The sequence below is a fragment of the Amphiprion ocellaris genome, chromosome 11 (genome assembly GCF_022539595.1).
Source record: "Amphiprion ocellaris isolate individual 3 ecotype Okinawa chromosome 11, ASM2253959v1, whole genome shotgun sequence".
Taxonomy (NCBI): Eukaryota; Metazoa; Chordata; class Actinopteri; family Pomacentridae; genus Amphiprion; species Amphiprion ocellaris.
Genome location: NC_072776.1, coordinates 5,372,249 through 5,392,472, shown reverse-complemented (window position 1 = coordinate 5,392,472; position 20,224 = coordinate 5,372,249). Strand labels below are relative to the sequence as shown.

Below are 20,224 nucleotides of genomic sequence, written 5' to 3'. Positions count from 1 at the left end.
TGTAGTAGAAAGCTCAATATTTCTCTCTAAATGACGTGGAGTGGAATAATAAAGTAGAATAAAATGGAACAACTACAAGCACCCCAGTACTGAGTTATTTCTACCACTCGTAATAAAGTGACTCAAATTTCAGTGACTTTTGTGGTAAAGGAGCTGTGAAGATGCAGAAATGAGTTCACTGTCTTTAAATATGAAAAACATCTGAACCTGCTTCAGTAAACTTCGACTTGAAGCGTCTTGAAATTAAAATGTGAAATAATCTCACCTCCTGGGTAAATCTATACCTAAACAAAATACATAGACATGAAGACTTGTTCCCCATCGGGACCAACCTTCACTCTTCTGCTTTCAAACTCGTCACCAGATTTTGAATCTTCTCTGCAGAGATTTGTTCCCATTCAGTCACAAAAGCAATAAAACCAAACTCTGATGCATGATCAGGTCTTTAATGCAGTTTTATTTCTGGATTTTATCTAAGAAAGTCGAGTTCTTCCACCTCAGATGGATAAACCGTTTCTTTATGGATGTTTTGTTCACAGGAAAGAGGATTCCCCAAACTGTTCTTATCACTGTGTGCTGTAGCATCAATATTTCCCTTTTTGGAACTAGAAAGCCTAATTAAATGAATCATATCAAAGGACACAGAATGGAGGTGTCCACACACTTTCGGTCGTATAATTTAGAATTTACACACTCAGAAATACACAGACTGACTGGTACAGAGGAGGTTTTTGGTCCCTGCTGTCAGTAATGCAGCCACTCTGGCCGTGAATCCAATCACAGGAGATTTATTTCCTCGTCTCCATGCCATCCTCTTTACGCTCTCTGCCATCATATCTGCAGAAATCAGCCCCGTGCATGCTGGGACATGGTGGCTGATTTACCGTCCTGCTGGTAGGGATGAGTTATTCCTCAGAGGAAGAGCAGACCTCCAGAGAGCATTTATTCTGGCAGTAATTCAACCAGAGAGAGGCTGAGCAGCATTCACACACAAGCACTAATTAGAGCCAAAACTCCACATATCAGCGCTTTCTCTCCCATCTGAATTCTACACTTGCAAAAATCTATGTCTCTCAAACAGAATAACAAAGAATGCGTAAAAAAAACGTCACCTGTATAAAACCAGGACACCGTAAGGTGCTCTTAAAGATGACAAATCCGTTATAGAATAAGAACATTCCTCTTTGGCAGAGCAAAGGGGAAATCATGTTAAAATCTGTGATTTGGTTCCATATAATAATGATTATGTACCAGCTGTTTTGACCTCACTGGCTTTTCAACAGCACAGATCAATAATAAGATGATATATCCAATGAGATCATTTAAATCTTCCAACTATCGACTAATTATTCAACAAAGAGAAAGACACTTTCATAGTGCTACAAAACTACAATTATAATGAGGATGACAAAGCTTTAATAGCCATGAAAAACTAACATTTGGAACCGACAAACGGAACATTTGCGATAAAATCAGTAGTAGTAAAGCACGAAACTTCACTGAAATGTCTCTATTTATGTTTTCTATCTGTTTGATTAAAAGAAAACTGTTCAGGATTTAATTTTTAGTGTTAATAGTAGCCATGCTGTAGGCGGGACACATTTATTTTACTGGGAATTAGTTTTAAACTAATATTGATGCTGATATTTGGAAAAATGTTCGATAACTGATATTAGTTTAAACCCTGAAGTCCAATATCAGCATCTGTGGGATAGAAAGGTGCAAAGTAAGACAATGGAGGGGAAATGTTGGTTTTTGTACTAAATGTTGGTTGTTGTTCAGTGCTGAAAGGCTGATGGTTGTGGTGACTGCAGATGGAGAAGCTTCGTTAGAGCCACATTCAGCATTTAAATGTATTTTATTACCAGGAATTGGTCTGAAAAAAGATAATTACACTAATAATTGATTAAAACGCTGAATATTGGATCCATTGAATTAGTCGACCACAACGAATGAAAATAAATCACTATATCCTGCATCCAACCACTGATCTAAACCAACAAGTCTATTCTGTTTCCTCCGCTGGTTTTTACTAACAGCTCACAAATCTATGTTTTATTTGAATCCAGAGGTTTTCTGAACCAGCTGGACTCTGAGTTCAAACAGAAGTACAAAGAGTTTTTTTCAGTTCCACATCAATCCACATATGGTGCTTTAAGTATTTAGTATGTTGGATTAAAATGAACTACAACGAGTTTTAAGTAGTATTTGGACTCAAATAGAACTCACTAGAGTGGAGAAATAAGCTGTGTTTAGCTTTGAATACACACAGAATACCTCCATTTATTGTTTTTATCTGCTTTTTTTTTAACCATGAAAAATATATAAAATATCAGTGGGCTTTTCCATGAAGAAGTAAAAGATATTAAAAAAAAAAGTCCTGTTTTACTGTTAAAAGGATTCATGTTAGATCAACAGACTCGTGTCTTTGGGTTTTTTGAGCACCATTCATTTAATAAGCCGCCAACAAATGAAGTTTGAGTGAAACCTCCTCCTGATGAGCTCTGATGTGTTTACCTCCACCCACGTCAGGAATCAGTTCATCCATTAGAGCTGCAGGACGGCCGCTGGAACATTTGGGTTTTATTATTCACATAATGCAGCAGGGATGAGCCCTCTGAGTCCCTGTTTCATAATCAGAGTCATAATCACTGCAGAACCCTCCACAGAATAAGAGACACGGAGCCGACATGCTATATCTTATATAGGCTATATTATATATATATATATTATATGGAGAGAGAGAGAGAGAGCGCTGCACTACTTCTACTAATCAGACAGTAGCTGCAGATCACTTATCTTCATTACTGTCCCTTCAGCTGACTGCTTTCTCTTAACGTCACACTCATTTCCTCCTCCCCATCTCATCTTTGTCTCTCTTTTTTTATTCTTTTCTCTGCCGTCTCTCTCTGTATCTGTCTCTCCATCGCATGTTTTAATAGCCTGACAAGCAGGGCAGTAATCCCTCCATTGTTATTCTCGCTGCAGAGAAAGGAAAAGAAAAAGCCTGAGGGTGTAGACAGGACAGCGTTTATACAGAAATTAATGTGATAATTCTGTTAGAGATAGCATCTCTGGTCCAGACCTGTGGTTATCCAATATTCCAGTATGTCTGTGGACTTTGTGGTCGTCCTCGTGGCTGAAGAACTGAGCTGCTTCATAAAGCAGGAATTTAAAGAGGCTTATCTCAGGAATTAAAATTTGTATCACAAGTATGTTTTTTTCAGTAAAACTGCATTTAAAATAATCAAATTGATGAAACTTTGTGCTAATAAGTCAATCAACCAGAGTTTATTATTATACAGCGCTGTTTATACAGATGAAATGTAAAAGGAATAAAAATGCAATAAAACTGCAATAAAACAACAGAAACTACATGTTATAAATGAAGGACTCAACAATGTAAAGATGTAGATCCTAAATAAATGAACATGTAATAAGGAATCACCAAAAGAAGTCAAATAAATTAGTAACAGATAAAGTAAATTAAAAAAATTTAAATTGAATGAAATCTAGATAAGTAAAGGACAAAATAGAAGCCAAAATAATAAAAACAGAATAAGAAAATAATCTTAAAATGAAATGAACTACCGGTTGAATCCCCCACCACCCCAACATCATAAATTATATTCTAAATATATTATATTAGAAGTAACTGAAGAAATCCTAAATAAATACTGCCTGCACTGAGAAAAAAATGGATAAATGCAAATAAAAATTAAACCTTATAATAAATAAAATTAAATGGAATAAAATAATAGATAAAGACAGTAGGTAAAGGACAAAATAGTCTAATTTAATTTTAAAAAAACTGAATAAAAAATAAAATAAAAAAATCTAATAAATACACTGAATGAACTAAAATATGTAAATAAATGAATAAATAGAGCAATGACTAAATAACATTAGTTCTAGAATCCATTAACCCTCGTGTCGTCCTGCAAGTCAAAATCGACCTGTTTTAAAGTTTGAAAATGTCGAAAAAAATATATATATGTTTTCACAGTGAAACTTCTGATGTCCACATTTTCAACATTTTGGGGGAAATCTTTGAACATTTTTTGGTGGAAAAAAAGAAATGTTAAAAATGTTTCTTAAGAACATTCACAAAAAAAATCTACCAAAATGCAGCGAATTTCGCTGGATTTTGGTTGATTTTTATGTGAATGTTCTTAAAGAAAATATTAGAAGTTTTACTGATATATATGGAATCACTTAAGATATTTTTAGGAGTTTTTTTGAAAGATTTTTACTCATTTTTTTAAAAAAATATTTACAATAATTTTCTTGCCAAATTTGGGGGATTTTTTTAAAAATAGAACTTTTAAGGGAAATTTTTAAAGAATTATTAGAATTTTCTTCCTGAAGGTTTTGCAAATTTTCAGAAATTTGGGGAATTTTTTTGCTGAATTTTTGGATTTTTTTCAGACAAGGAAACAATATTTTTTGGTGCCCGTAAATGAAGACAACAGGAGGGTTAATTTCTACACTTTCTAAATCACATCTCTTTCCCTGTTTCTGTTTTCAGGCTGCAGATCTTGGTTCCAGCCGACTGCCAGTCCGCCGGCCGCCCTCTCTGCCCGCCGCCATGCCAGACGTGAAGCCCCCCCCACCATGTGACTACCCCTCCACCTCCACCGCTGCAGCCCCTGCCGGCTCCTCTCACCTGGACCTGGTCATCCACATGGAGCCCTGCATCGCCAACCTGTCCCCCGACCCCCTGTCCTCCTTCCCCCGACACCGACCTGGCCTCCCCCGCTACCCGGGACCCTCCTTCCCCCTCCTGGCCCGCTGTAGCAGCAGCACCCTGCTCTCTAACCTGGGCCTGAGGTGCTGCTCCGGCCGGCAGGGCCCTCTGGGGCTGGACCCAGGTCAGGGGCCGGTCCCTGGATCCCACAGCGGGAGCAGCAGCAGGAGGCCTTACAGGAGCATGGAGAACCTGAACTGGAGCGCTGTGGTGGATCCTGGCCTGTGCACGCTCAGCGCTGCCCCCTACAGGAGCGTGGACAGTGAGTTTATTCTACGCTACGCCTCCTCCAGCCACTGGTACGACGGGCCTCCGGACGGAACTCTGGTTGGGCCTCACTCTCCGGAGAGTCTGGCCTTTTACCCTCGACTGCCCAGGAAGGACCTGCCGCTGTTCCCTCAGCTGCTGCTTCCTGGTGGCGTCGACGAATGGGATGCAAGGAAGGGACTGAGGGAGAAGCTCCGCCTCCAGAGCGCCAGGTCAGCCGTGGAGCCTCTGAAGCCCCTCCCACTGCGGCCTCAGGTGACTCCAGAGAGCATGCATAATGGGAATAATGGGGCCAGACCACCGTGCACGATGCGCATCACCAGCCCAGAGGAGATCAAGCAGGAGGTCTTGAGGCGCTTGCAGCTCCGGAGGCAGAATAGTAGCCCCAACCTGGCTCTCCACAGCTCCCCGTGCATCCCGACAGCAGCAAGAACATCCTTCACGACTGACAGCATCACAGGGAACAAGAAGGAACCAGACTCTGCATCAGAGCATCGTAGACCTCCTGTGGGACGTTTACACATCCCGACGTTTGAGGAGTTTAAGAAGATGAGGCAGAGGGAAGGGAGTCTGGAGACCACAACAGGAAAACCTGACGGATCAGACAACAGGACCGGGTGGACCTCTCAGCTGGGTTCTAGTGGAGAGCAGAGAGGAGATCCTGAGGAGGTGGAGGGAGGAGAAAGGACCGGCAGCAGTGATGAAGGGCTCCAGACCTCCTCAGAGATACTGGCCTCCAACACCGTGAGCACCACCAGCGCTGCTTCTCCCTCCTCCACCTCGGTTTCCTCCGCCTACTCCCCCATCCGGACCGGACCGTCTCCACGCTCACCGCTGCAGCCGCAGGCCAGCTCGGCCCAGGACAAAGCCTCCGTTGTAGGAGGAGACGACGGAGGCGCCAGGCGTCGGAGGAGCAGTCTGGAACCGGCCGGGTCGGTTCCCTTCCCGCCCGGCAGGGAGAACTGGGAACGTCCCTCCAGCTGCTGCCCGGCGCTGCTCCTGGAGGGAACCGACCTGTCCAGCTATGGAGCCAAGATCTACAAGATGAAGGACGGGCTCATCGGCTCGGCGCTGGACCTCATCAAGAAGAGGTGAGTCTGGGAGGCAGGAGGAGGAGGAGAGAGTTAATTACTGTCAGAGGGGTTTAGATTATCAGCATTTTAACCCTCTGGACCCCAAGCTGGGCGTTTATTAGTCACTGTGGCATCATTAGTCACTGCAATATAAACACCTGCAGCTCTGTGGAAACAGGACAACCAGGGCGAGAGGGAGAACATGCAAACTCCATGCAGAAAGATCCCGGGAAGGCCGGGACGCCAACCAGGAATCTTCTCGCTGCAAGGCAGAAGTACTAATCACTACGCCACTGTGCAGCCCCATTAAATCAACATGTTCAACGTTTTCTAAGACCCCCAAATGTTACCGAAAAAATGTGATTCTACATGTTAGTGATATTTCACGACTTTTTAGTTTCTATGCTCGTCTCCTCTGTGCTGCCTGCAGTCCCAGTTCAGCCCAGTTCAGCCCAGTTCAGCCCAGTTCAGCCAGAATTCCCTGAATCTTTAAAATGTGACTGTAGGCTACAACTAATTAATAATGCTGTCACTTCTGTGCAGAGAAATGCAGAATTCTTAGTTTTTTACAGAATCTGATTTGAGCACTGTTGATTTTTCCTGATTTTTAAACTAGACTTGTAGAATAAAGTGATATTAATAAAATATGGAACTGCACATTACAGAGAGGCAGTTTAAGGATGGTCAACAATCTGAAAAGCTGATTCTTGTTCTGGTAAATGGAGCAACTCTGTCAGTTTTTTAAAAAGTAAACACGTCTTTCAAACCTCCCAGTGGGTTTTGGGGTTCAGAGGGTTATAAAATTGTTTCATAATTTGTATTCTACTGCAGAGGGATGTTTCTAATCCAATAAACATAATGTTGTTCTTTCATACTTACAGAACATATTGTAGGATTTTTACTTTAAACTGACTCCTTCTTCATTTTAATAACGCTGCCTTTCTGCATGCTAACAATCTGAACATTTCTTCAGCCAGAATCAGAGCAGAAATGTTCATTCTTTGTGTTTGACTTTAAATACAGACCAGCTCCGAGCAAACAAATGAGAGGAAACGATATTTGATTTATTTCTAATTTCTCTCTCCATGCTGCGCTGTACAATAATAGCAGGTATTACCAGGAAGCATATTGTTTTTAAATCCAGTTAATCTTTGTGAGAGTGAAATTAGATCTTATAGTCCACAGTATCGGAGCCCTGAGGTGTGTGTTTATTGGTGAAGTGTATGAACGCAGACTTCCGTGTGTGTTTGAGTGGGTCAGTGTGTTCCTCCCGTGCTGGTGTGTGATTGGTTTCTCTCAGTTCTTGTGATAACAGCTGTTGGCCGTGCAGACGGTGGGCATGAGGCTGGACAGACTGGAGGACTGGAGGACGGCATCGTCTCCTCTCAGTGGCAGCTGGTGGCTAAATAAATGCTTCATTCTCATCAAGGACAAACAAGACCAGGGTGTGTTTTACAGCACTGAATGTAAATATCAGACCCCCAACCCAGAGGAGCTTGATGAGGCCAGATGTGGAATATAAACTCTTCCGGGCTGAAGGCTCTGATAGATGGGAGATAGACAGTATCTCCACTGACTGTCACTGCTTTGTCTGCTGCTGGAAGGAATGATGGATGTGTGAAGCTCTACTGCATGAAGGCAGCAGAAAAAATACTGCTGTGTGATTGGTATATACAGAGTCTCAAGCTTTATGTGGCTGTTGGAGGTTCACTTCTAGCAGACACAGCAGTTGTTAGCACGCTGACACACAAAGCACAGCTAAGGTTCATGAGAATCTCTTTGGATTTTAACGTAACGTGTGAAAAAGGAAACTTCTGGATCAACACTGACCTGGTGATGGCGCTATATGAAAAATAAGGGGGTCAGGAAAGATGGAAACTTGTGCAAAAAAATGCTTAAACATTTGAATAAAATCTACAAATGTGAATATCAAAGGAAAAGCCCAGAGCTCCCTTTGTTTTATCCTCAGGGGATCAAGAACATCAGTTCAACATTTCATTCCAGATCAGTTACTGAACCAGTGATTCAGCTCTAAAACAGCAGCAGCTCACATTCAGCTGTTTGTCCCCAGAGGGTTCATCTTTGTTGTTCAGAAGTCACCATCACACTCCCCAATGATTTAGCCCAACCCCAGGCTCCCTGAATGTTTTAATACTGGAAGATTTATTAATGAAACATGACAGCATTCTGTGTGATCTCTGCACCCCGAGGTGTTTCCCTTCCACCAGTATGACTCTTTCTTTAAGTGCATCCTGAACAGCAGTACTACAGTAGTATTCTGTATACTGAGCAGCAGTACTACAGTAGTATTCTGCATACTGAACAGCAGTACTACAGTAGTATTCTGTATACTGAGCAGCAGTACTACAGTAGTATTCTGTATACTGAGCAGCAGTACTACAGTAGTATTCTGTATACTGAGCAGCAGTACTACAGTAGTATTCTGTATACTGAGCAGCAGTACTACAGTAGTATTCTGTATACTGAGCAGCAGTACTACAGTAGTATTCTGTATACTGAGCAGCAGTACTACAGTAGTATTCTGTATACTGAGCAGCAGTACTACAGTAGTATTCTGTATACTGAGCAGCAGTACTACAGTAGTATTCTGCATATTGAGCAGCAGTATTACAGTAATATTACTGCATCCTGAGCAGCAGTATTACAGTAGTATTACTGCATCCTGAGCAGCAGTATTCCAGTAATATTCATATTACTACACCTGGGAGGGTTTCTTTACAGGTTAGGAGTAGATTGAAGCATTAAAGCAGCACTGCTAGGTTAACAGCACGCTGCAGTGAAGGTGCATCAGTTATAGCATGTAGAGCTGTGTGTATATTTTATGTTTAGTTGTGTATATTCTCCATTTATTTGTCTCTATTAGATGCACTCGCTCCAAATGAAATATATGGAATTCATTAAAGTGATCCATGCATCAGTAAAACTGACAGCCGGGCTAATTTCAGTGTCACGTCTGGCCGTGGTGAGCGCTGATCTATCACATCCAGCAGCTTCCTGATAAATTAAGCTACAGGTTATTACTTCTCATGTATCATCCAGGGGGTGACAGCTAATGCTGGGAAAGAAAGGCCTTTTTAATGGCAGCTGGTCCAAGAGGAAACCTGCTGAAGGCTTCCTCTAAACAGTAATAATTCTGTTTGCCTTTTCTGGCCACAGTTTAATTTGGACTTTTCGTCACCTTTCATCTGCAGCAATGAATTTGTTGATTACATGTGTAATTCAGTAAAAAATGGCAGTTTCTCAGGGTTTGATGTAGCTTAATATGCTAAATGTGTTTGTGCTGATGGCAGACTATCAGAGGGATGTCGGGAAATTATATTTGGACGTGTCCGGAAAGAAGTCTGCCGTTTAAATGGTTTGGACGAGACAGTTATATAAGAAGCATTAGAATAAAAATACCTCATGTTAATCTACCACAGAGAGATATAAAGGGACAAACCAGCCAAAACTGAGTGTACCAGAGGGTAAAACTAGTTCTCACTCAATTAATTGACTGTTAACTGTTAAAGCTGGGGTAGGCAGGAATCTAGATTATAAATAAAATAATGCAGGAATTATAAAACTATCAACTGAACTAAAGCAAAACTAAACTTTGCTTTATATCAGTTCTTTGGCTGTGGTCTAAAGGAAGACCACAGCAGAAGATAAAACACAGGAGGCACTTTACATCCGTTTACTTCTCTCCTGCTCATATAAAATACCGTTTAATGGAGCTGAAGTCCCAATAAAGCAGTTCTCATTCAGATAATTCTCCGTTTCTGTTGTCAGACAACAGATCTGGACCAGATACAGCACCTAACCTTTGTTTTAAACCTGCAGGGATTAACCCTTGTGTTGTCCTGCCGGTCAATGGGAAATCTTTGAAAATTTTTTGGTGGAAAAAAATCTTTAAATAAATATTTCTTTAAAAAATTCACAAAAAATCAACCACAATCCAGCGAATTTCGCTGGATTGTGGTTGATTTTTTCAGTGAATGTTCTTAAAGAAAATATCAGAAGTTTTTACTGATATATATGTTATCACTTCAGATATTTTTAGTATTTATTTGGAACATTTTTACTCATGTTTTGAAAATATTTACAAGAATTTCTTGCCAAAAATTTGGAGGATTTTTAAAATACAACTTTTAAGGGAAACTTTTAAGGAATTATTGGAATTTTCTTCCTGAAGGTTTTGCAAATTTTCTGAAATCTGGGGGGTTTTTTGCTGAATTTTTGGATTTTTTTCAGACAAGGAAACAATATTTTTTGGAGCCCATAAATGAAGACAACAGGAGGGTTAAAGTCTGTGGATTAACTTATTATGAACAATCCAAGAACACAAAAATCCAGAAGGACTTTTCAACAGCATTACATTTTAAAATGTCTTCTTGTTTTTTAGTTTGAATCCAAAGCAGCTGGTGTGAGGTGGAGGTCATGGGAGCCAATTATTACACCAACTCCCTGATTAACCACCATGCATGTCTTAGGCCTGTCCAGGAGGGGGCGCTGTGATTTCTCCAGTTTTATATCATTGTAAATTTAACTGATTTATGCTATGACCTCTTACTTGGACAAAACAAGCGATTTAAAGGCATCACCTGGATTCTGGTGTCTCATGACGGCATTTTTCACTGATTTATATCCATTCAACAATGTAATGCTCACTGAAAAAGCAGTCGACAGATTAATAATAAAATAATTATTAGTTACACTTCCCAATCCTAACGGTATAATAGATGTGGATAAGAAGAAAACAACATGTGTCCAGCAGAAACAGCAGCAGTTTAGTGGGTAGTAAGGTGATCTATTGTGGCTCTAAACATGAGGGAAAAGAGGAGATTACATTTAAGTTCAGCCAAGATCACCAAATGGATCTGTTGTTGGATAGAAACCACCAGACTAACTATCCTCCACTCCTGTTACAGTCAATATTTCAGGAATTTACCGCTGAGAGACACACATTATGGGTCTATTAAACCTGCTGAACCACAAACACCTTTCATTTGACTAAAACTAGAATATTCTCTGAAACTGCTGTTGTGATGTTTTCTTTCTTTCTTCTGGCAGCGATAGGAGTGATATTATATTTCACACTCACGCCTGCTCGACCGTGAAACTCACCAGTGTTTGGAAAAAAAACTAAATCAATAAACAGCGTGTAGTTCCTGTTGAAAATAATGTCAGAAGCAGAATTTAAAGATGTGTGCTTTAAAGCTCCACTAATCAATATTTTGTGTATTAACAATGAATTAAATAATTTAATGAAAGAGGGAAGGAGTCTAACTTATAAGGATTTGTTAGCTTTTAGTCTCTTTTAGCTCCTTCTTTTGGCTTTGTGACACATTTACTGCATGATTTCGTCAAACAAGCTTTAAGAAACTGAAAAAAATTTAAAGATGTGTGCTTTAAAGCTCCACTAATCAATGTTTCATGTATTAACGCTGAATAAAATGACTTTATGAGACAGGAAAGGAGTTAAACTTAAAGGGAATTATCAGCTTTTAGTCCCTTTTAGCTCCTACTTTTGATTTTATGGCACATTTATTGCACAGTTTCATGAAACCAGCTCTAGCAAACCCTGTATGCGACCTGTCAGCACCAGATTTCAGACAGAATTAGAACGTAGAATCTAGAGAGGCTGATATTTTCTTCCACAGTTACATGGCACTAAATCAGATCGAAAAGAAGAACGAGTTTTGAACCGCAGACCGACACACGATCAGATGAACTAAATGGAAATGAGGGTTGAAAGAATGAGGTGGAATGAACAAGAAAGATCTCTGGTCAGATGATGAACATGTTTTAGTTGATGGTCTTCTCTCCTGAGGCTCCCTGCTTTCTTTCAGGAATTCTTTCAAGAGTCTTGTTTGTTATCTGCTCTTAAAAATGCATGAGTGTGTCCCTGCAGGCGTGTGGTGTGCGGTGTTTGAGTTGCAGCGAAGTGTAATTCTGTGTGAGATGCATGCTGGCTGTGAGAGGATTTTATCAGACAAAGGAATGACGGGAGGAAGTGTGTGTGGTTTACGTCCCTGTGGTCTGAGGTTCAGGTGTTAATGTCCTCTGATGTGGCTAATTACTGTCCTCCTGAGGAGAAGTGGAGGCTCGGGGCTGGGGGGGAGGAGAGGCATTGATTTGGGTGTTTGAGGGGTAGAAGAAGAACGAGGAGGAGGAGGAGAAGGAGGGAGGGGAGAGAAGACTCAGCAGGAAGCAGAGGGAAGAATGGCAGGAGAGAGCTCAGCCACAATTAGAATTCCATCCCTCCCTGCTTTGACTTTCCCTCTTTCTCCATCCACTTCCTTTCTCCCGCTTCCCTCCCATCCTCTCCTTCCTCCCCTTGTCCTTCCCGTTCTCTCCCTCCCTCCATCCTTCTCTCCCCCCTCCACACCTCCATCTCCTCCTCCAGCTGCAGTGCAGAGATCTCCGCCGAGGCCCCCGTCAGGCTGTCAGGTGACCGGGACGGAGGCTGTGACATCACCGCCCCCTCGACCGACTGTCAGCCCTCCGCCGTTGCCATGGCAACGTCGGCAACGGCCTGCGGAGCCGAGGCTGGCGACGAGGCGCCTGCAGGAGAAGGAGGTGGAGGAGGAGAGGAAGCAGCAGAATGCGTAAGGATTTCATTTCTATTTCTGATTTTTAAAGAACAAAAAAATCTCTTTTAGTGTCGTCTGTGTGTCTGAGATTCATGGAGCTGCGTGTTGAGCAGAAAGATCTATTGGTATTCAGGGATGGCTGGGACAAGCAAGGGGACTGCGACACACACACACACACACACACACACTGATGCAGAGGTATTTTGTTGAGACCAGAAACAGGCGTGCAGCGCTCTGTCTTCGAGCAACAGCTCACCGTGTGAGGATGCAGCAGAAAGAGGATTAACCCTCCAGCAGCAGGCGGCTGCATGGCTGCTGCTGCTGCTGCTGGTAACTCAACGCTGCATTCCTGTTCTCTGCTGGATTCCTCTCTCTGCTGCAGCTTGACTCCAGCCTCAGCTGCAGCTAGCATCGTGCTGCTCTCTGCATTTGCAGAAAAAGCCAGACTGACATGGAGTCGCATCTCTCCTGCATGCTGCAGGGCTGGAGGTAGTTTAGGGAACAGATGTCGAGGTGCGTTGTCTTTCTTGTCTTTTTGTCTTTCTCGTCTTTTTGTCTTTCTCGTCTTTTATTTATTTTTTGGCTTTGAATTCAAAATGTGGCCTGACTCTGCATTCCCAAAGTAAGAGCTGCAATCTGATAATTCAGCAGAACATGAATAATTCTCCTTCATTTCATGTGATCGCTGTGAGCCGAGCATCATGTTGTTGTCTGGTGTGAAGCCATGAAAACCTTCCTGTCAGCTGTTAGCTGTCAGCGTTTGGGGAGGAAACGGTTGATGTAAAACCAGAATTATCATCTCATCTAGGATGAGGAGCCACATGTTCTAGCCATGACCTCTGAACTTCCACCTCAGGTCGACTCTCATGGGCTTCATAGACCCCAAAGGGATCATTTTAAAGCCACATGAGGATATTTGACCGTGCTGGATGCTGCAGTGTTTGGGGAATTCCTCGCTCCAAAAAACACCCAGCAGACACTTTGAATTGTCACTTGGAGGACGTCTCTCATCTGGTTTCAAGTTGTGATCAGAGGAGATGTTCAGATGTGTGGCCTTGCTGTGTTTACAGTCTGCTAGGAGACTTGGCAGACGATTACCGCTGCATTTGAGTATGAAATCTGGATTCTTGTCAGAGCTACAGATCAGAGAGATAACCGAGATGTGTTATGTAACGACGTCATGACAGCGAACATGGTGGCGCTCGAGCTGTGATTTCTGTCCTACTATCATTGTCACCTCATCTGCTCACACAGTTTTGCCCTTCATTCACCTGTTGCTATGGCAACGTGGCCGTTTGATTGACACACGTGTGTTTCCGACCGGCAGCTCACCAGCCTGGGCTGCCGGCGTTCCAGCTTGGACGCAGCCTATGAGCTGGCGGAGACGGTGAGAGCCCAGCGTGAGTGCCGCCTCCGGCCCCACTACAGCGACCCCATGCCGGCCGACGCCTCCAAACGCAAACAGCTGGAGATGAAGATCGCTGCTGCCGCCCGGCTGCACAGCCACCGCCGAGACCGAGACAGCGGTAAGACACGTGTTCACAGCTGTGCCAGTCAGGTCTTATCACAGTGTTGAACATGTTTTCTGCATTTAATCCACTGTATTTTTAACTACAGTTAAAATACAGTGGAGAAACATACTCTTAAGTCATAGGAAACTATTAGATTTTAGTCTCTTAGAGCTCATTCTTTTGATTTTATGACACATTTACCGCACAGTTTCATCAAACAAGCTCCAATAAACCCACAGAAATGTAAAGATGTGTGCTTTAAAGCTCCACTAGTCAATGTTTACTGTATTAACATTGAATTAAATGACTTCATGAAACAGGAAAGAAGTTTAACTTATAGGAAATTATTAGCTATTAGTCTCTTTTAGCTCCTTATTTTCCTTTTAAGGCACATTTACTGCACAATATTGTCAAACAAGCTTTAATAAAACTACAAAAATTTAGATATGCGTGTGCTGTTAGTCAATGTTTCATGCCTTAGCACTGAATTAACTGTCTTCATGAATCAGGAAAGGAGTCCAACTTATAGGAAATTATCAGCTTTTAGTCTCTTTTAGTTCCTACTTTTGATTTTATGGCACATTTATTGCAGAGTTTCATGAAACCAGCTCCAATAAAACCTGTATGCGACCTGTCAGCACCAGATTTCAGACAGAATTAGAACCTAGAATCTAGTGAGGCTGATATTTTCTTCCACAGTTACATGGCACTAAACCAGATCGAAAAGAAGAACGAGTTTTGAACCGCAGACCGACACACGATCAGATGAACTAAATGGAAATGAGGGTTGAAAGAATGAAGTGGAATGAACAAGAAAGATCTCTGGTCAGATGATGAACATGTTTTAGTTGATGGTCTTCTCTCCTGAGGCTCCCTGCTTTCTTTCAGGAATTCTTTCGTGTCTTGTTTGTTATCTGCTTGTAAAATGCATGAGTTGTTGTCACAGTTTTGAACCTGTTTTCTGCATTTAATCCACTGTATTTTTAACTGCAGTTAAGGAATGATGATGAAAGTGAGACTGTGGTTCTTCCAGTAATGTAATTATCAAGGGAGCCCAATGTTCCTGAAAACTGTCATTTAGAGATTAAAAAAGTTGGAAACTTTTAATCTCCATTTGGATTAAAATCTGCACCAAGCCAGACATCATAGTAGAAAGTTACCTGAACTGGATGATCGTTTCCAAAGCTTAAATCCTGTCTAGGAATAAATCTGACTTTATTTTACATCCACAGTAACACATTCTCACTTTAAAGATTAAAGGTTTTAACTGAAAACTGTGTTTTGGTCTGGACCAGCAGAAACTAAGACTTTGTGAATGTGAGCAACTACACAAAAATAATGTGGCTCTATACCCACATAGAAAAACACAAGATGGTTGGGTGGCAGATGTCTTCCTAAAATAAAAAATTTTACAGAAAATTTCACAGTGGTGAACAAATTAGTGTGTATTATGCTGAAATATTTGCTTTGACACAAGAGTTGGGCTCTGAGAATATAAAGTTTTATGAATAGAACCACACATTTGCCTTCAATATTGAGTCTAGCTTTCCATGAAATGCTACTGAAATCTGGGGATTTACTGAAGTTTAACGAACAAAACAACAGTCAAAGTTAAAGCAGAAAAGACAACAGACTTTTACTCTCCAAAAACAATTCCACATTTAACAATGTAACTTGTACAATCTCCATCCCAACTCTTCACGTCCAGTTCATTAAAGAGGCTTTTTGTTGAAATAAAAAAAAGCCCAGCTGAGATTACCCTCACCATGACATTCTCAGGATTACGATTTTCCAGACTAGAAAGCTCCTTAAGAGTCACGAAACAGATTCTACATCTGATATCACAACCTGAATTATACTCCTGAATTATACGTGTGCTTAACTCTGATAGGAAGCACACAGTAGAATATTTAACTCCTGTAGAGTCCCTGAAGTGGGTTAATGTAAAGCCATCTCACCGTCACATAAGGCATTCAGGTTTGGATTAGTGTTGATTATTGGAACAACTGGACCACTATGGCAGGATCATTTATGGTCTGGACCCGTCACCAGAACAGGCTTTGACCCCAGTTCGTATCTGATGCTTCTTTCCTCTGAACAACCCCGTCTGTTAATATGCTTCTAGACTTTTTCAGAATTCTGTGTCTTTATTCCATCTCAGAGGAAGGTGAATGAACCTCCAGCTGGTATTTTTCTATTTGTCCCACTTCTAAAAACAGATTAAGAGCTGCGTATGTTTGGTTTGATTTTCTCTTATGTAACTTGTGTCATGCTGATTATTTTGGCCACATTCTGCAGCCCACTTCCCTCCGTTAATGCTTCCCTGTCAATAGAAGCTCTTAGATGCTGGACGCCAGCCACAGAGTGTCAATCAATACGACCTACGCTTTGTGGCTCTCTCTGGAACACACAAAAGATCTTAAAATTTTACTGTGAACAGTAAAAAATATCATCTTCCAGTGATTTTTATATTAATATGGATTGAATATCTCACCTGCTTGTATGAAACATTTGGTCGTAGCTGAACACACCATGGTATGGACATATCATCCATGCGAACAAAGGTTAAGTCATTGATTGGAGGGCTAGACATCTAATTATCGGAGAAAGATGATATCTATAATAGTATCTTCCTCCTGACATCCTGGTAATGAGCATCCAGATTAAATGTGCATCCATTAGTGAGGCTGATCTTCACACCGTGAGTTAGAAAAACTCATAAACATCATGAGCACCAGTCAATCTGACCACCTTAACTGACCTCTCTGCAGCTCCAGCAGCGATCCGGGGCCGATCAGAGCCTCCCGGTGAGGAGCGCCAGGCGGTTCTGGGCGTGACTCGGTCCGGGCAGCACCGCTGGAGCACCATCAGCAGCCTGAGCGCCGACAGCGGGGTGGTGGGCCTCAGCGACGAGCGGGACGAGGAGGACAGCGAGCCTCGGCGCTACCGCCGGAGCCGGGGAGCCGAGGTGGAGCGAGTGGACAGTGGCATCGGTCCAGGTCTGTCCCGCACCTGGAAGAGACCATCGGCCTCCCTGAGAGCCTGGGAGGCCCAGAGACCCTGTCCGGACTGCGGGCTGAGGGACGGAGCCTCCAAAGAGCGAGGAGAGCGGATGTGTGAACGCTGCTCCAAGCTGAGGACGGAGCGAAAGGAAGCCATCCTGGAGTTTCTGAACACGGAGTCGAGCTACGGCGAAGACCTGCGGATCATCAAGGAGGAGTTCTACTGCCCCATGCAGAGCGCCGGGCTGCTGACGGCCGAGCAGCTGCTGGTGGTGTTCGGGAACGTCCAGGAGCTGATCGATGTCAACGACCGCTTCACCGAACACCTGCAGGACAGCATCGACCAGGCCTTCGACCAGGTGACACTCTCACAAACACATCAAACTCTGGCTGGGCTTAAACTACCTGATCCTCTTTTCCTGGTTTTATTCCATCAGCTCTGAGCACCTGCTGGTGTTACATGAGTCACCTTTAGAAGGACATCACCTTCAGGGTCACCTTCAGAAGGACGTTTAACGGCGAGTACAGCTGCTTTCAGAACAACGAGAATGCAAACATTTTGGCCGCCTCTTAGTTTATATCATGAAAAGTGCTTGAGATTAAATATACAACATTAGACTCACATAGAGTCCCAGACTGTGCAGGTAAAATGTTCATGCAGCAATAACAGAATTACAGTCCTTAGATGTCCAGACAAGGAGACCAAGGTGCGGCCCATTAAAGCTCATATTATACTTAAAAAAAAATCTTTATTTAGTGTTTTATATCTTAAAAAGCCCTAAGTACACACAGAAAACTCTGCTCTTTACCTGTCTGAAATGCATCATCGAGCACCGAATATTCGGATCTCAAAATAAATCTTCAAGTACCACCGTAATGACCGAATATTCCGATATCCGGATACTCGGGTCCAGCCCTACTGATTTGTAATGTGGTCAACAAACTGATCAAATCTGACAGAATTCCTCAGGTTTATTTCAAATGTTCCATTCTGGACCCAGTTAAGATAAAGACTCAATATATTATTATAATATACAGCCAAGAGAAAATTACTGCAGGAATTATTTTTGAATGTTGCAGAAAACATGAATTGCAGCGTCTGTAGTAGAACACATTGACCGGATACAAGCTTTGTCATGAATTTGGCACATTCTGGATACTTGTGAGAGGTTCATCCAATTCCAGCTTGTTTAATGTTTAGAGTCAAGACTTCACTCCTGAACAGTCTCACTACAATCTGGACCTTATAGTGACATCATTATGGTAACTAACAAGATTTCCAAGGCTGAGAATGAACTTCCAACCTTGATTTCCAGCCAACATGGTCAACAATTCCTTTAATTGGCCAGAAAAACACATTTACAGTTCCATTAGAACCGGGCAAACTGGATCAGTTCAGAACGACTGCCCCGTGGTGAGATTGTCCCATCGTTTTTCTTGATTTTGGTTCGCTGACTTCCATCTTGTTTCCTGAGACTGACACTAATTTCTAGGAGAAGCCAGCTGCTCTCTCATGACACTCCATTTTCACTAATTCTTGGTGCAACACAGTTTATCCAGGGCTCTCTGAGCAGAACTCTTTTTCCTCTGTCATGCCAGCTGCTTCACTCCTCTCCTGAAAGCCTCAGTAACGACTGCAGTCACTGCTGCTCTTTATAAAATATTTATTAACAACTATAACAGGTAGGTTCACAGTTTTTCAACTTTATATGCAGTAGTCAGGTGCTAATATTAACAATAGAACATTTTTTTCTTGCTATAATCATTCCTTTTGTTAATATCAGGCATTAAAAGATCATTTTCTATTGTGCTTCCAATGACAGGTGGAACACAAAATCCATATTTTTGGACTTTTTGAGCAAAAGTTCCACACTGCAAAGGCTGTAGCTTTGATTTGATATGTGGGACATTGATGGCTTCACCCTCGTAGTAGTTTCAGATAAATGTTTGCAGACCACAATGATTTCCCGTCCATCACAGAGAGAGAATTAGGAAAGTTGTTTAACACTCTGAACCCCAAAACCAGCTAGTGGGTTAGAAATGTAATGCATGGTATCTTTCAAAACTCACCAAAATTACACTATTTATCAGAACCAGAAACTGTGAAAACAGTAGGAATCATTAGACCTTTAGCTTTTCAGGTACTCATCTGGGATGAACCAAATCTATGCTTCAAATCATATTTTATCAAAAACACTTTATTCTACATGTCTCATTTTAAAATCTGCTAAAAGTAAACTACTGGCACTGACCAGATTCTGTAAAAATAAAAATGTCTGGACTCCTCTATGTAGTGGTTTAGCCAGAAGAGATTCAGCTGAACTGGTCTGAACTGCAGGCAGTGTTAACACAAAACAGAGAAGAGTAAAGCATTGAATCAAATTAAAAATGTGAATAGTTAAATATCTGCAGCATCTGTAGCACCTGTTAGAAAATGTTGATTCTAAGTTTTTTGAATTTTTGTAAAATTTAAAATTCTTTTCTTTTTATATGAATTATGACATAACTGTGTCCTGCTGCACAGCAGATATTTCTGAGTTCTCTGTACTTCTAGTCATGGTTGTTCTGTTTCTATACAGGTCCATGACTTTATATTGTAGTGAAAAATTAACCCATTACGAGTAAAAATGTGACAGGAACAGAAAACCAGATATTGTTTGCTTCGCGTTCAGAGGGTTGATGGCTGACATGAATAGGAGGAATCATTACGTTTAGATGTGTAGATGCTCCAGCTGTTTTAAGATTGACTTGAAAAATGTGAAGCCACTCTTTAATCTGCAGCCTCAGAGGTCTAACTCTTATGGGAAAGTTATCAGTTACTGCTGTGCTGAGCTTGTGGGAGATGATGAAGTCAGAGCTATATACGTAAACATTAAAACCACCGCCCCAATACAGTGTTGGTCCCTACTGTGTGGCCCTAACAGCTCTAACACTTCAGGCATGGGCACTGGACTTCTGGTCCTGTGGTGACGTAGACCCTTTGAGTCCTGTAGGTTACAGGGTCGGGCCTCCATATATTGGATTTGTACTG

General features: G+C 41.9%; 1 protein-coding gene across 5 annotated transcripts in view; it reads left to right on the top strand.

Moving 5' to 3' along the window:
• The window catches only part of si:dkey-91i10.2 (uncharacterized protein LOC555224 homolog), an 80,903-nt gene that overhangs the window by 56,458 nt on the left and 4,221 nt on the right, over window positions 1-20,224 (top strand). For all 5 annotated transcript variants that reach the window (XM_055015099.1, XM_023269582.3, XM_035947828.2 and 2 more), the window contains 4 exons: window positions 4,529-6,105; window positions 12,494-12,695; window positions 14,008-14,206; window positions 16,963-17,552. In XM_055015099.1, the coding sequence (XP_054871074.1) occupies window positions 4,589-6,105; window positions 12,494-12,695; window positions 14,008-14,206; window positions 16,963-17,552 (2,508 nt within the window). In that variant the 5' untranslated portion in view covers window positions 4,529-4,588. The remainder of the gene's footprint in view (window positions 1-4,528; window positions 6,106-12,493; window positions 12,696-14,007; window positions 14,207-16,962; window positions 17,553-20,224) is intronic.